The 17081-nt window shown below is 36.7% G+C and overlaps 1 protein-coding gene across 1 annotated transcript; it reads right to left on the bottom strand.

Moving 5' to 3' along the window:
* Positions 1 to 15356: 15356 nt before the first annotated feature.
* Positions 15357 to 16100, bottom strand: LOC114740044 (uncharacterized). The gene has a single exon (XM_028928160.1). It carries the CDS (start codon positions 16098 to 16100, stop codon positions 15357 to 15359), a length of 744 nt encoding a protein of 247 aa, XP_028783993.1.
* Between the last annotated feature and the right edge of the window lie 981 nt (positions 16101 to 17081).

The following is a 17081-nucleotide window of genomic DNA, read 5'->3' on the forward strand; positions in this document are numbered from 1 at the left end:
ACATTGGGCTCGAAGTTATAAGAGATTGAAAGCTTCTTCCTCATTTTTTTCTTGGTTTTCTTCTTTTCCTCTCCTTGTTTCTGTAATGGCTAGGAACTATTCTTATAGTTGTGGCTCTTTACTAAACATGTGTCGCCAAAATAGTCATCCTAGGGTTATTTTGATCTACTGTATAGATTAAGACTTGGTTTAACTCTCTCTTTAGTGTTAATGATAATATTTTGTTGGTTTTACCTTGAGCTTAATGCTTCCTTGTGACTAGCCATCATTTGGATTGGTTGAAACTTGAGAAAGTTAAATTAATCTATTAACCTTGGTAAAAACGTGCTAGTCCAGAAATTTATCTTATTAGATGGAAGGTTTGTTGATAGAATATACATATATCTATTGACCTAGCATAGCCTAAAAAGGGTTTTGGTTTTCAAAGTGCAACCTTTTCAAACAAATGCAAGAGATTGCTATGTTTTATTGAGATTGCAAAAATTTGGTTTTGACTTGAGAAAGCTTAATCAATTTTGTGAACCCTGGCTAACTGAACTTATTGTTAACTACTATTTGAGATGTGATTAATCTAGTTTTATGAAGTACATTAGTGAAAAATAACCCTAGACCCTTATTCGTCTCAAAGTCAAGTTGATTTTATTTCGATTTAAATCTTTGTTTTTCTGATCTTATTTCACAAACTCTTTTACAACTTTTGCTTCACTTAACCTAATCAGGAACACAATTATGATTTTTAACTTATCTAGCCTTAGTCTGTGAGGGAACAATACTTTTTATATTACTTGTGACCCGTCCGCTTGCTATTAAGCTATTCACCAAACAAGTTTTTGGTGCTGTTGCCGAGGACTAATAGCAAGATTATTTGTGATTGATTTCCTTATTGTGTGATTGGTTACGCTTCTTTTTAGCAATTGTAGTGATAGTTATAGGTAGAATAATAGTATTTATTTTGTTCATTTCACTTGATAAGTTTGATACTCTTGTTTTTTATTTGACTTCGCAAGTACCTCTTGACGCATGCAAGGCAATCTAGAAGTTCTTTTAAGAAGGATCTAGTTCAAGAGAAACTGAGAACACACCGGAGATTCAGCAATGACCTCGGCTACTTCTACTGCCACTACTTGAACCAGAACCATAGGATAACATGGCAGAACAGAATGAAAATGATTTGTATAATCCAGATGACTATTTGGATAAGGAAGGGAAAACTTTCCATTCAAGTATTTGGCTACCAGACATTCAAGCCCGAAACTTTGAAATCAAGCCAGTTATGATTCAATTACTATGGATGATTGGTACTTTTGAAGGAAATTTCAATGATGATCCTAATGAGCACTTGACCAAGTTTGTAGTGGTATGTGAGAACTTCAAGCAAAATGGGGTTTCTAAAGATGCTTTGAGGTTGAGGTTGTTCCTTATGTCCTTATCTTACAAGGTAAAAGCATGGTTGAATTCCTTGCCGAAGCACTCAATTAAGACTTGGGATAAGCTTGTGGCAAAGTTCAAGGCTAGATTTATTCCAAGAGGTAAACGAGCTACACTAAGGGGTGAACTACTTTCCTTTTAGTAGCATGCGGATGAGTTATTCTACGAGGCTTGGGAGAGATTCAGGGATATGTGGAGCAATTGTCCAAATCATAAGTAGAAAAAATATGTTCTAATGGAAGCTTTCTAGAATGGGTTGAATGAGCAAACAGTGACTATGCTCAACACTGCTTCAAATGGCAGAATTGGAAAGAGGTGGCGTCTAGCACTATGCAATAATATAACAAGAGGAGGCAAAGTTCTGGGAGATATAAAGAGCCTAGTTCTTCATCATCTAGAGATATTGCATCACAACTTGAGGCAATCTCCAAGAGGTTTGACAATTTGGAATTGTAAATCAAGAAGGGCAATGCTGCAGGAGTTCATGCACTTAGGCCTCGGGGTATACTTATGACCATTGTAATAAGGAACATCCTTCTAATTAGTGCCCTTACACTTTGGAGATAGTTAATTATACGAATAATGTGCAGTGAAGGCCACAAGGAAGTCCTTATTCTCAAACCTACAATCCAAACTTGAGAAATCACCTAAATTTCTCATTGCAGAATAGGCCGAATCTACCACAAATATTATCATCCGGCGCTAAACAAATGGGGCCTCTTGGTTTTCATGGCCAACCATAGCACCAACCATAACAGCAGCATCTACAGAAAGGAAGAATCCAAAATCAAGAAAATGTTTGCTTAGTTGTTGGCAAACCAAGAATCAGTAAAGGCTGAGAATAATGCAACCTTCACACTCCATGAAACTGCCATCAAGAATCTTGGGGTTCAAACGGGTCAACTGGCTTCACAAATGAATGTACTCACAGGAAATAGCTTTCCAAGTGACACCCTTCCCAATCCAAAAAGGGACGGTAACAAAGAATGTAAAGCTGTCACTCTGAGAAGTGGAAAGAAACTACTCGATAGTTTGAAGTCTAGTAGAATCAACAAAGATATCACTAATAGTGTGGTGACTGACCTTGATAAAAATGAGCTTTCAGAAGAAGGTGCTGTACCACAAGAGGAAGAGAGCAAGAAAAGAAAATAAACAGAAAAAATCTCAATAATGTGGTTAGAGGGAAGAATGTAGAGGGTGAAATGATTGATGATAAAAAACGGAAGACAACTCTTCCTCCTTCCACACAAATGCCACCACTTCCCTTTCCTCAAAGGTTTAGGAAGAAGGATGAAGATTTCAGTTCAAGAAATTTGTGGACGTGTTCAAGCAATTGCACATCAACATCCCATTTACTAAAGCATTAGAGTAGATGCCTAAGTATGTTAAGCTTCTTAAGGATGTCTTGTCCAAGAAGAAGAGATTTGGTGAATTTGAAACAGTAACCCTTACAGAAGATTGTAGTGCCATCCTTCAGAGAAAACTTCCACCCAAATTGAGAGATTCGGGCAATTTCTACATCCCATAGAACCTAGGCAAATATTTTAATGGAAAGGCTTTATGCTATTTGGGATCAAGTGTCAATCTGATGCCTCTTATTGTCTTCAATCAATTAAACTTGGGTGAAGCAAGGCCAACCACTATTACATTGCTCTTTGCTGACAAAAGTATCTCATACCCCAAAGGGCTTATAGAAGATGTCTTGGTGAAGGTAGTCAAATTCATATTTCTAGCTGACTTCATTGTGTTGGATTGTGAAGTAGATTGGAACATTCCCATCATCTTAGGAAGGCCATTCTTAGCTACTGTAAGAACTCTCATTGATGTGGAAAAGGGTGAAATCACCATGCGAGTAAATGATGAGAAGGTGATATTCAACATGAATAAGGCCTTGAAATTTCCAGATGATTCTCTTCAATGTAATTATGTTGATGTGATTGAATCTGCAGTAACCAAAGATCCCTTGGAAGCATTGTTGGTTGGAGAAACAATTAGTATAGATGGCAAGGTTGAAGAATATGCAGAAATGATGAGTATTGAAGCATTTCCTTATTGAAGGGCTAAGACTTTTGAGCCTCTTGGTGTGATTAGTGTTTTAAGCTCTCTACTAAAGCCTTCCGTTGATGAACCTCTAGCGTTGGAGATAAAGACTTTACCTCCTCATCTCAAGTATGTCTACTTGGGTAGTTCTGCTATATTACCTGTGATTGTCTTTTCTCAGTTGTCCACGTTACAAGGGGAGAAATTGTTAAGGGTGTTGAGGAACCACAAGAAAGCTATTGGGTAATCCATAGCTGACACCAAAGGGATCAGCCCTTCTTTATGCATGCACAAGATTTTATTAGAAGTTGATCACAAGCCGTCTATTGAGCATCAAAAAAGATTGAACCCGGTTATGAAAGAGGTGGTCAAGAAAGAGATCTTTAAATGGCTTTCTGCTGGCATAATATACCCTATTTCTGATAGCTCATGGGTAAGTCTAGTTCAATGCATCCCTAAAAAGGGCAGTATAACTGTAGTAGCTAATACCCGAAATGAGCTGGTTCCAACTCACACTGTGGCTGGTTGGAGAATTTGTATGGAATATTGAAAGTTAAATGCTGCAACTAAAATGGACCATTTCCCGTTGCCATTTATTGACTAGATGTCAGATAAGGTTGCTGGGCAGGAATTCTTTTGTTTCTTGGATGGATACTCTGCATACAATCAAATTGTGATAGCCCTTGATGATCAAGAGAAAACAACATTTACTTGCCAGTATGGCACGTTTGCTTTCAAAAGGATGCCGTTTGGTCTTTACAATGCCCCAGCAACATTCCAAAGGTGTATGATGGCCATTTTTGCTGACATGATCGAGAAGACAATTGAAGTATTTATGGATGATTTCTCCATTTTTGGAGATTCTTTTGATTGTTGATAGACTCTGTCGTAGGAGCTTATCAAAATTTATAGTTTGTAGAAAATATGTAGTAATTGTGCAAGTCCTAGGTCGATCTCTTGAGGAGCTAAGATTCCTTGAAAATCAGTTAACAAAGTGTTCAACAAATTAAGTTGAAGAAAAATTATCCTATGCAAATTGTTGGTTCAGAAATTCTTTTAAAGAGTAGAATAAGAAGGAAAATGATTAGAAGCAGAGTATCAAAAGAACAGAATTGAAATTAACAAATTGGAAGAATTCCTTCGGAGAGTCACCTAGCCTTCACTGCCTATCAAGATTTAGTTTGGTTAGATTAGAAGAAAAATATGAATATGCCTTCAAAGATTAAGAAGATGAAATGCATTCAGAGCTCCTAGATGAATACTAAACAGCATCCATTAAATTTTAATCAACCCAGTCACGAATCCTATTTGAACAAATAAAAAATCACCACTGAATCTACTCTGAAACAAAGAGCATTAGACACCTAAACACATAGCAAATTCGAAATCCTAATTAAACAATCATAAAGAATGCATAAACTCAGCTAATAAGAGTAGGAATCACAAATTCTAAACAGAGACAAGAGTTTCTAACTCCAGAAAAATAATTTGAGCAAACTCCCTTTCAAGCTCTATGACTCAGGCTTCGGTAGAATCTCCAAAGGAAGAAGAAGATTCAGCTCCTCATGGCCGCAGGTATGGCTTGGATAGATCTTTGGATTTGCTTTGCCATTGCTGAACTGATACGAACGGGAGGTGTGGCGGAGAAGGCGAGAGAATCCAAAATCGAGAGAGAGAAAAAGGTGCAAAGTGAAGAAATGTGTCCTCCCCCCGTGTGTCCCCCCTTTCTTTAATAATATGTATATTCTATTCCTAGATCATTCGGTCCCCACTTCATTCTTTAACTTCAATTCTTGGTCAAAGAACTACCTACGTGTCCCTCAATGCAAGTTGAATTTGTATACAGCTGGCTGGCACAATTGCTTTCAGACTTTCTTCAAAAACTTCACATTTTGCTATTTTGAAGTTGGCTCTGTATTTTCCCAATTTTCCCCTAAAAAAAATTGCAAATCTAAAACAATATTAAGGCTCTCAAAATATCATTTTTTCCCTATCATTTCCAGTTAAAATTTTTCTAAACTCCCATTTATTTTATACAAGCAAAATGTAATCAAGGTGTTTCATCAATTGTTGTTTAGATAATTCAGTGGTTGTTTTGCAAAGATGTGAAGAAACCTGTTTGGTTCTAAATTAGGAAAAATGCCACTTCATGGTGCAGGAGGGCATTGTACTTAGTCATCGGCATCCAAACAGGGCCTGGAAGTTGACAAGGCAAAGGTGTATGTTATTGAGCAATTGCCTCCACCAACTAGTGTAAAAGGTATTGGAAGTTTCTTGGGTCATGCAGGATTCTACTGTTACTTTATTAAAGATTTCTATAAAATCACTAAGCCTTTGCACAATCTTCTAGAGAAAGATAGAGTTTAAATTTGATGAAGCTTGTATGAATTCTTTTGAGGAGTTAAAGAAGAGACTCACATTAGCACCAATTCTAGTAGCACCTAATTGGGAGATACCCTTCATCATTATGGCTGATGCTAGTGATTTTGCCGTCAGAGCAGTGCTGGGACAAGAAGCAGAAAAAATCTTCCATCCCATATATTACGCAAATAAGACCCTGGATGATACCCAACTTAACAATACCACTACAGGAAAAGAATTGTTGGCAGTAGTGTTTGCTTGTAAGAAATTCTGTTCTTATATTGTAGGCACTAAAGTAACTGTTTACACAGACCAGTCTGTACTAAAGTCTCTGTTTACCAAGAAAGATTCTAAAGCACGCTTGATTCGCTGGGTCCTCTTGCTTCAAGAATTTGACTTGGAGATTGTTGATCGGAAGGGAACTGAAAACCAAGTGGTAGATCATCTGTCTCAGTTAAGTGCTAAACATGATCATTGCCAGGAGATTAATACGGCTTTCCCCGATGAATGCTTGTTTTTTGTGGATGATTCGACTACTTTACGGTATGCAGATCTGGTTAATTATCTGGTTTGTGGAACTTTGCCACCAAACCTTAATTTCCACCAAAAGAGGAAATTCCTTTATGATGCAAAGATGAGCTTCTGGGAAGAGCCCTATATATTCAAAAGATGTGCTGATCAGATGATAAGAAGATGTGTTCCAGAAATTGAGTAGCAAGACATTTTAGAGTATTGTCATTCTTCTACCTACGGAGGACACTTTAGTGGAGAGAAAACTGCTACTAAAGTCCTTCAAAGTGGTTTCTATTGGCCTTCATTGTTTAAAAATGCATACGCCTTTGTGATCTGATGCGATCGGTGTCAACGAGTTGGAAACATATCAAGAAGGAATGAAATGCCTTTGAATAACATTATGGAGGTTGAACTTTTTGATGTATGAGAGATTGATTTCATGGGCCCTTTTCCAAAGTCTCTTAATCATTAGTACATTTTGGTCACTGTGGACTATGTCTCGAAATGGGTAGAAGCTATGGCATGTGTATCCAATGATGCTAAGACTGTGATCAAATTCCTAAAGAAGAACATCTTCACTAGACTTGGAGTACCCAGGGCTATCATCAATAACGATGGCTCTTATTTTTGTAATCATCAATTTCAAGCTCTGATAAAGAGATATGGTGTGAAGCATAGGGTAACTTTGGCATATCATCCTTAGTCTAATGGCCAAGTTGAAATATCCAACTGAGAGATTAAAAGCATTCTTGAGAAGGCAGTAGGTGCAACAAGAAAAGATTGGTCATTGAAATTGGATGACCCTTTTTTGGCCTACAGAATAGCTTATAAAACCTTAATTAGGATGTCTCCATATCGGTTGGTGCTCGGAAAAGCATGCCATTTGCTTGTGGAATTGGAGTATGGAGATTACTGGGCCATAAAAAAAAGCTCAACCTTGACTTTCAAAGCTGCTGGTGCAAAAAGGCTTCTTCAACTGAATGAACTGGAGGAATTTCGCCTTAATGCCTATAAAAGTGCAAGGTTCTATAAGGAGAAGACCAAGAAGTATTATGATCAAAAAATCCTACCTATGGTCTTTGTAGCTGGGTAAAAAATGTTACTTTACAACTCAAAACTGAGACTATTAATGGGGAAACTCAAATCACACTGGTCAGGGCCATTCACTATGGTACAAGCTGCCAATCATGGTGTAGTGGAGCTAGAAAACGACAAGGGTGAGAGGTTTCATGCAAATGGCCATTTGTTGAAGCATTACTGGTTTGGAAAGGTGGATCATCAAGTTTCCACTATCTATTTCTCTCAGTCATCATGAAGAGTTGAAGAGTTAGGCTGAAGACTATAAACCAAGCACTACTTGGGAGGCAACCCAAGCTCTGAACTTTTCTTTTGTGTTGTTTATTTCTTTTTTATTTTATTTTTAGTAGTTTTATGTTTGATCTTTGTTTTTGTAGGCTTGAAGGTTTATTCATCAAACTTTGGATCCTTACAAGAAGGAGCGGCTGAATTCTAACTAGCGCAACCAGGGAAGTACACCTAACCCTAATCTCAAGCATTAGCCTTGCCCTTGTTGTTATATCTAGAATATCAGGTACCCCTGGTTTAAAATTAATTGATATTGTAGTTCTTGTGATTTCTTTGATTATTTTGGAGCTCATGTTAATTTGAGGCTTGGTTTGTGTGTTGTTTTTAAGCTCTTGTTTGTGTTTTGTCATTTCCTTTGTTTGTGCTTTTGTATGGTCATGCTTTCTTGCATTTTACATGTTTGGGAGTTGTGGGTCCAGTTCATTGTTTGATGGTTGTTTAGGTTAGGTCAGGACTGTATGAAGCGCTGGGGTGTGTGTGTTCATGCGTCGCAGTAATTGTTCTTTTTGGTGTATTGCTCGTCTCTATAAGAGGTGCTGCGATGGGTGTGTTTATGCGTCGCGATGTCCATCCTTTTGCCAAAGTGCCTATTCTGCTTAAAGATCCGCGGTACTAGTGCTTAGGCACCGCGGCGTCTATTCGTATTCTGATATTGCAATTTTTCGAATTACCTAAGTAAGCCTCTACTATTTTTGGTATTACCCACCTTAACCCTGTGTATTTGGATAGTTTTTTTTTAGTTTAATTCGCTTTTCTTGATTATAAAGACCTAATCCTTTAGTAATTTCACTCTCCCACCCAATTTCAAATCATTCTTCTTTCCTTTCAAGTCATTCTAGTATTCGGTCCTGGCCACCTTTCTTCTTCATTTCGATCTCTCCTTCCATCTCCTCGATCCCTCCCTCCTTCATTGATCTCTCCCCAACCTCTCACTCTTTATCTGTCAACTCTCTCTCTTCTCCCTATTCTGACTAGGTTTGTTGTCGTCTCGTCTCCTATTACTTCTCTTTTCGTAGAGCTCCTCTAGTCTTTCTCTGAGGTATGTTCTTTCCTTCTTCTGTTCTGTTTGTTTCTTTTTATCTTTGAAAGTTGGGAAGGGTGCTGCTAGGGTTTTGCATTATGGTTGGGAGTGATGCTTGAACTGTAGATAGGGGGAGTTTGATTCTTTGAGGTTCACTGTGGTTAAAATTAGGGCTAATGTTGAAAAGGTTTTCAAAAGCATATTTCTATAACATATCATTGATTCTTTTTGACAGAGAAAGCATACCACATTTATTTGTGAAAAAGTTTGTCATTTGAAATCCATGGGGTACTTAAGAAAATTTTCAAATGATACATTGCCCAAGTGGTCAAAATTTCCAAATAGTACTTGTGAATTCTATGTAATTCAATTTGCATTGATGTTCTTCCTGAGAAAATGAATTGCTTGATATGATAAATTCTTGTTTCTCAATGTGACTCCATGGGCAGCATCTTTTGAAATCAGTCTAAATAGGTATTTACTGATAGATGCCTATCTTTGAAACCCTTTTGTAAAAACCTTTGTGAACTCTATTTGGATTGAGGGTCCTTGTGAATTGAGGTTAGGAAGGACTTAGGTAAGGGCGAGAGTGTGCTCTTGGGATTGCTTAAGGTTTACTTAACTTTGATTTTTGATCTGAATCTCTAATCTAAGTTTGGGGGAGAGCCTTTTTAGGATAGCTTTGTGTTTCTTTCTCTGTTGTTTTATGTTTGTGGTGTGTTATTTGCTTAGTTTGTGTGTGGCCCCCAAGAAGAAAGCTCACGCTACCTCCCTTGATCCCCCTATCAAGAAGTTGATTGAAAGGAGAGGGTTACATCAAGAAAGAGAATTTCCATGCACAAACAAGTTTGGGTTTTACAAAAAAGCGAGGAAGACAAAGCTCTTGGATCTGATTGGACCCAAAACTATAGGGAATGAGAAGCTGGTTCAGAAGTTTTACATTAGGGTAGCTACAAATTTGAGTAATGAGATGTTTATCTGGTACCAACGTGTCCTCATCACTCTAGAGCGGATAAGAGATTACTACCAACTTCCCACAGTTGAAAAAATCCAATATCAATGGTATCTAAGCAACCAAAAGGAAATTCCTCTCAGTGCAATCTCATCGACCCTCATTGATTCAAAAGAGGATAAGTGGACGAGACTCAAGAAGGGCCAGGCTTATATTCTGTGCAAAGACATGACGTATTCAAGAATTGGTCTTTTTGAATACATATTCAAGAAGTTTTCTATGTTTTGTTTGAATAGTTTTTTTGAATACATATTTAAGAAAGCTATCTCTTCAAGAATATCTCCAGTATTTTCTGATATTTTTAATGATGAATTTATTTGATTTTATTTTACTTCTCACTTATAATTGTTATATAAATATCTCTCATAGATATATAAGCAAAGAAGTTTCAACAAACGATTGAAGGTTAAGAGCTCCAACAGAAAAATGTTGAAAAAGCAAAGGTGTCAAACACCATTAAATGCTAACTCAAGCTACCAACATCTCTAACAATGGTAGCTTTGTCTCAAGTCTAACGGATAGTTGATGAGGCTCAACTATAAAGAGATGAAGCATACAATGGAGTAGGGAGAGAAGAAAATGAGCAACTACGCAAAATCTTTTAATTTTTGTGCTTTGTTTTCATTAAATTTATCTATCAAACTTCAGTGTTTATTTAATACTCTTTGTGAGAGACATATTTAAACTTGTATTACTCATCTGTGAGTTGCTCAAAATTGTGGGAATCTTGAGTGGGTTGTAACCTTATGAGAAGTAACGGGAAGCGATTGAGAGTGATCAATTATTGTACTAGGGCGCCAAGAGCCCATTACAAATCTTGGAGAATATTGGAACTTTCAGAGATATTCTGAGGACTGAACGTAGGTCAAGTGATAAAGATTGAACTAGTATAAATATGCTATATGCTTCTTTCTTCGTTTTCTCCTTCGGTGATATTTTTCTAACTCAAGCTTCTTTCATTTTCTTAATTGATTTTGAGTTTAAAGCTTTTAAGAACACCCAATTTACCCCCCTCTTGGGTGTGCTTCCATACTAACAGGGCTAAATGGACATACCAGCTCACCTTCCAATCATAATTTTAATATTTTAATTATAAATGTTCCTTAAAATAAATTTCTATATGGAACACCAGATCCTTAAAACATGTAATAATTTAATTTAGAAAATATGACAAAATACAATTACAAGCTCAAATGATTTGTTAGCGTAACATCCTAAAATTTTGAGTACTGAGTAAATAAGTTGGTCAAAAAGTTGAAAGTACGAAGAGTTTGAGTCATACCAAAAAGTATAATTATACAAATAAATGTCCAGAAATTTGAGGGGGGCAAAAAAAACAAAAAGTAGTAAGTGTTGTAAATAAAGAAGAAGAACAGAGAAGAAAGAATATCAATAAGAGAGACTATTTCTCTTTCTATTCAATAGGGTACTGAATACATTGTACATGGCCTCTATTTATAGGCACGGCTTTACATCTTTGATAGAATCTACAGATATAAAGATAATTGCAGATAATGGGGATAATGGGAGTTACTGAAGATATTGGGAGATAAGGGAGATAATGATAGATACATGGACATCCATAAAGATATTATATTCATAACACTCCCCCTTGGATGTCCATAACTAAATATGTGCCTCGTTAAAAAACTTCTACTAAGAAAACCCTGTGGGACAAACCTAGTAGAAGAAAAAGAGTGCAACATTTATTGATATATATTTCATAGTGCTGCCTCGTTAAAAAACTTCTACTAAGAAAACCCTGTGGGACAAAACCTAGTAGAAGAAAAAGAGTGCAACATTTATTGATATATATTTCATAGTGCTGCCTCGTTAAAAACCTTGCCAGGAAAACCCAATGGGAAAAACCATAGACAAGGAAAAAAGAGTACAGCATACATTTACTCCCCCTCTTGACAATGTCAGTTGATATCTCTGAGTCTACGAAGTCCAATGTCATGAACAAGTCTCTCGAACGTGGTGGCTGGAAGTGATTTGGTGAATAGGTCTGCTAAATTTTCGCTGGAACGAATTTGTTGGATATTGACTTCACCATCCTTTTGAAGATCACGAGTGAAGAAGAATTTTGGGGAGATATGCTTTGTTCTGTCTCCTTTGATATACCCTTCTTTTAGTTGGGTAATACATGCAGTATTATCTTCGTACAGTATTGTTGGGATCATTTTACCAGAAGACAAGCCACAAGTAGTTCGTATGTGATGTATTAAGGACCTTAACCATACACATTCTCGACTTGTTTCATGCATTGCTAGAATCTCCGCATGGTTAGATGATGTGGCTGATATAGTTTGTTTCATAGATCGCCATGAAATGGCTGTACCGCCACATGTGAATACATAGCCAGTTTGTGATTTACCAACATGTGGGTCAGACTGAAATCCAGCATCTGCATAGCCAACAAGATCGGTCTTGGATGCATTCGAATAAAATAATCCCATATCCATTGTACCCTTAAGATAACGAAGGATATGTTTAACTCCATTCCAATGCCTTCGTGTTGGTGAAGAACTATATCTTGCTAGTAAGTTGACTGCAAATGATATATCAGGTCGTGTATGATTAGCAAGATACATTAGTGCTCCAATTGCACTAAGATATGGTACTTCTGGACCAAGTAGCTCTTCATCACCTTTTTCCCCGATTTCTCGAGGTCTAAAAGGGTCCTTATCCACCTCCAAAGATCTTACAACCATTGGAGTACATAATGGATGTGATTTATCCATATAAAAACGTTCTAGGATCCTTTTTGTATAAGTTTCTTGATATACAAAAATTCCATTTTTCAAATACTCAATTTGTAATCCAAGGCAAAATTTTGTTCTTCCTAGATCCTTTATTTCAAATTCTTTCTTTAGGCAATTCACTGCCTTTTCAAGCTCTTCAGGAGTTCCAATAATATTTATATCATCAACATACACAGCGATTATAACAAACTCATTTCCTGATCTTTTCATAAAAATACATGGGCATATTGCATCATTTTTATATCCTTCCCTCAATAGATACTCACTAAGCCTGTTATACCACATTCGCCCTGATTGCTTTAATCCATATAGGGATTTGTTTAACTTAATTGAGTATCGTTCTCGAGAGTTTGAATTGTGTGCTTCTGGCAATTTCAGCCCTTCAGGGAGTCTCATATAAATGTCATTGTCAAGTGAGCCATACAGATAGGCTGTAACAACATCCATTAGATGTAAATTGAGCCCTTTATTTACTGCGAGGCTAATCAAGTATCGAAAAGTAGTTGTATCCACTACTGGTGAATAAGTTTCTTCAAAATCGATACCAGGTCTTTGTGTAAATCCTTGAGCAACGAGTCGTGCTTTGTATCTTATGATTTCACCCTTTTCATTTCTCTTTCGCACAAAAACCCATTTATATCCAACCGGTTTTACATCTTCAGGTGTAAGGACTACTGGTCCAAAAACTTTTCGCTGTTCTAGCGATTTTAATTCTGCCTCAATTGCATTTTTCCATTTTGGCCAATCCTTTCTTTGTTTACATTCACTAATTGACTTTGGCTCATGATCCTCATTATCATTCATCACATCGAGCGCTACATTATAAGAGAAAATATCATCAACGTCGACTTCACTTCGGTCCCATCGTATCCCATTCATAACATAATTAATTGAGATCTCATCATTTTCACATATTTCAGGTACCTGACTTTCACTGAGAATTGGGACGTTAGCGTTGTCTGATGACTCTTCTGGAGTTGCTAACTTTTCTAAATTATTCTCGACTAGGCCATCTATACTTTTAACTCCTTTTTTCTTTCGAGGATTTTTATCTTTGGAGCCGATGGGCCTGCCACGCTTCATGCGTGCTTTAGAATCATTCACAATTGGTTGTCCATCAGGGACATCAATTTTAATAGGAGCATTAACAGCTGGAATATGTGATTTTGTTACTCTCTTCGGGTCAGTAAATGCATCTGGTAATTGATTTGCTAAACTTTGTAAATTGACTATCTTTTGAACTTCCAGTTCACATTCTTTTGTGCGAGGATCAAGATGAGACAGTGATAATTCTTTCCAGCTAATGTCCTTTTCCAACTTCTTATTTTCTCCCCTCATTGTTGGAAAAACTGACTCATCAAAATGACAATCGGCAAATCGAGCTGTGAACAAATCTCCTGTTGAGGGTTCTAGATATTTTATTATAGTGGGAGATTCATATCCAATATATATTCCCATCCTTCTTTGAGGCCCCATCTTGGTACGTTGTGGGGGAGCAATTGGAACATGTACAGCACATCCAAAGGTTCTTAGATGGGAAATATTTGGTTCATGACCAAAAACCACTTGTAAAGGGGAGGACTTGAGATAACTTGTTGGCCTGATGCGAATTAACACTGCTGCATGCAAAATTGCATGTCCCCAAGCAGAAATTGGGAGATTTGATCTCATAAGTAATGGTCTTGCAATTAATTGTAAACGTTTGATTAATGATTCTGCAAGTCCATTTTGTGTGTGCACATGAGCCACAGGATGTTCAACATCAATCCCAAGAGACATACAATAATCATTGAAAGCTTGTGAAGTAAATTCACCAGCATTATCAAGACGTATTTTCTTGATAGGAAAATCAGGGAAATGTGCTCTTAATCTAATTAATTGAGCCAATAATCTTGCGAACGCCAGGTTACGCGAAGATAATAAACAGACATGCGACCATCTTGTTGATGCATCAATTAGAACCATAAAATATCTAAATGGTCCGCATGCTGGATGTATCGGTCCACAAATATCTCCCTGTATGCGTTCTAGAAAAGTGAGAGGCTCACTTTTTAGTTTTCCTGGTGATGGCCGAACAATTAACTTTCCCTTGGAACATGCATTACATGAGAAAACATTGGATTGTGGTATTTGTTGACTTTTCAATGAATGTCCACATGAATTCTCAATTATTTTTCGCATCATAATTGTCCCGGGATGGCCTAACCGGTCATGCCAAACATTAAATTTGTTATCATTTACAAACTTCTGGTTTATAATGATGTGTACTTCAATTGTACTAATAATTGTATAGTACAAGCCAGAAGAAAATGCAGGCAATCTTTCTAGTGTGCATTTTTTACCTGAGGTTGACTTTGTAATAGCAAGATATTCTTGATTTTCCTCAATTGTTGTTTCGATATGGTATCCATTCTTGCGGATATCCTTAAAACTCAACAAATTTCTTTTAGACTTAGTTGAGTAAAATGCACTATCAATGTATAATATTGTTCCTCCAGGTAACAATATATTGGCTCTTCCGGAGCCTTCAATCAGTTTTGCACTTCCAGATATAGTCTGAACGTTGGCTTCTTGCATTACCAAAGAAGAGAAATACTTTTTATTTCTAAGTATTGTATGAGTTGTTGCACTGTCAACAAGACATAAATCTTCATGATTGACGTCAATAGGAGCCATTCTTCGTTACAAGGAACATAGTCAAGAGAGGGAGGAAGAAACAAAATTAATAAAAGGAAAATACTCGTAATTTTATTAATTTGGAAAGATAACAACATTGAAAGTAGAAACTTTATAAAAGAAGATGAAAAAGAAGGAAAAAAAAATCATAGAAATTTAACTTCACTAAAACAATTTATTGTTGAACATTCCCATCACCAATCAGGTGATCAATCTTTCCATTAGGATCAGCAAAGAAATCAGCAATATCCAAATGAGTGACATCCATGTTGCCATAATCAGAATCGCCCTCTTCATCAACAAAATTGGTTTCTACCCTTGGCATTTTGCCGTTGCCTTTACTTTTATTTTTAAGCGATTCTTGATAAAGGTCAACCAAATGTTTCGGTGTACGACAAGTACGTGACCAATGACCATTCCCACCACAACGATAACACGAGTCTTCAGAGTGGTTATTACTTCCACTAGTTTTTCTCTTGCGATTCTCATCATTCTTTGTCCTCTTTGAATAGGAATTTGAACCACCTCGATTATGACCACGACCACGTCCACGGTCAATGCGACGGCCTCGTGCACGTCCATGTCCTCGTCCACGACCACGTGTTGGTCCATTTACTACTACATTCGCTTCGGGGAATGGAGTGGAGCCGGTTGGACGGGATTCATGATTTTTCATTAGAAGCTCATTATTTTGCTCAGCTACAAGAAGGCAAGAAATAAGTTCAGAATACTTTTTGAAGCCTTTTTCACGGTATTGCTGCTGCAGGAGCACATTGGATGCATGAAATGTGGAGAATGTTTTCTCCAACATGTCTTCATCAGTGACTTTTTCTCCACATAATTTCAGTTGAGAACTGATTCTAAATATCGCAGAATTATACTCACTAACAGATTTAAAATCTTGTAGACGCAAGTGCATCCATTCATAACGAGCTTTTGGGAGAATGACAGTTTTCTGGTGGTCATACCTTTCTTTCAAATTGTTTCAAAGTACGAGTGGGTCTTTAATGGTCAAATATTCCATTTTTAGTCCTTCATGTAAATGATGGCGTAAAAAGATCATAGCTTTAGCCTTTTCTTGACTAGATGCCTTATTTTTTGCCTTAATTGTGTCTCCCAGACCATTGGCATTTAGGTGAATTTCCGCATCTAGTACCCAAGATAAGTAATTCTTCCCAGTAATGTCAAGAGCCACAAACTCAAGTTTTGTAAGGTTTGACATGATGGCACTACCACAAAAGAATATAATATTAAAAAAATTGTCATGTATGGAAATTACATTGCTCTTCGTTAATGAGAAGAAAATAAAAGAAAAGAAAAATTATAAATTACCAAAAGAAAACAAATGAAGAGAAAATTTGAATGACTTCTGGTCATGAGTTAAAAATTATATGGCTTCTAGCCATATGTTAGAAAATTAAAATTATGGCTTCTGGCCATAAGGAAGAAAACAAAGTTTTATAGCTTCTGACCATAAAGTATAAAATAAAGTTTTTATGACTTCTGGCCATAAGAAAGAATAACAAAGTTTTATGGCTTCTAGCCATAAGAAAGGATAATAAAGTTTTATGGCTTCTGGTCATAAGAAAAGATAATAAAGTTTTATGGCTTCTGGCCATAAAGTAGAAAACAAAGTTTTATGGCTTCTGGCCATAAGAAGCAAAACAAAATTTTATGGCTTCTGGCCATAAGAAAGATAATAAAGTTTTATGGCTTCTGGCCATAAGAAGCAAAACAAAATTTTATGGCTTCTGGCCATAAGAAAGAATAATAAAGTTTTATGGCTTCTGGCCATAAAGTAGAAAACTTTAAACCATATAGCTTCAAGCCATTTAGGAAAAGAATGGAGAAAAAGAAAATACTCATAGTGTAGAAGAGTATAGAAAAGTATAGAGGATAG

The sequence above is a fragment of the Neltuma alba genome, unplaced genomic scaffold, assembly GCF_004799145.2.
Source record: "Neltuma alba isolate B1F8T4 unplaced genomic scaffold, ASM479914v2 tig00000518_pilon, whole genome shotgun sequence".
In the NCBI taxonomy this organism is placed as follows: domain Eukaryota; kingdom Viridiplantae; phylum Streptophyta; class Magnoliopsida; order Fabales; family Fabaceae; genus Neltuma; species Neltuma alba.

Coding starts and splice junctions, on each gene's coding strand:
- LOC114740044 (XM_028928160.1), bottom strand. CDS start 16,100: ATGCACTTGCGTCTACAAGATTTTAAATCTGTTAGTGAGTATAATTCT.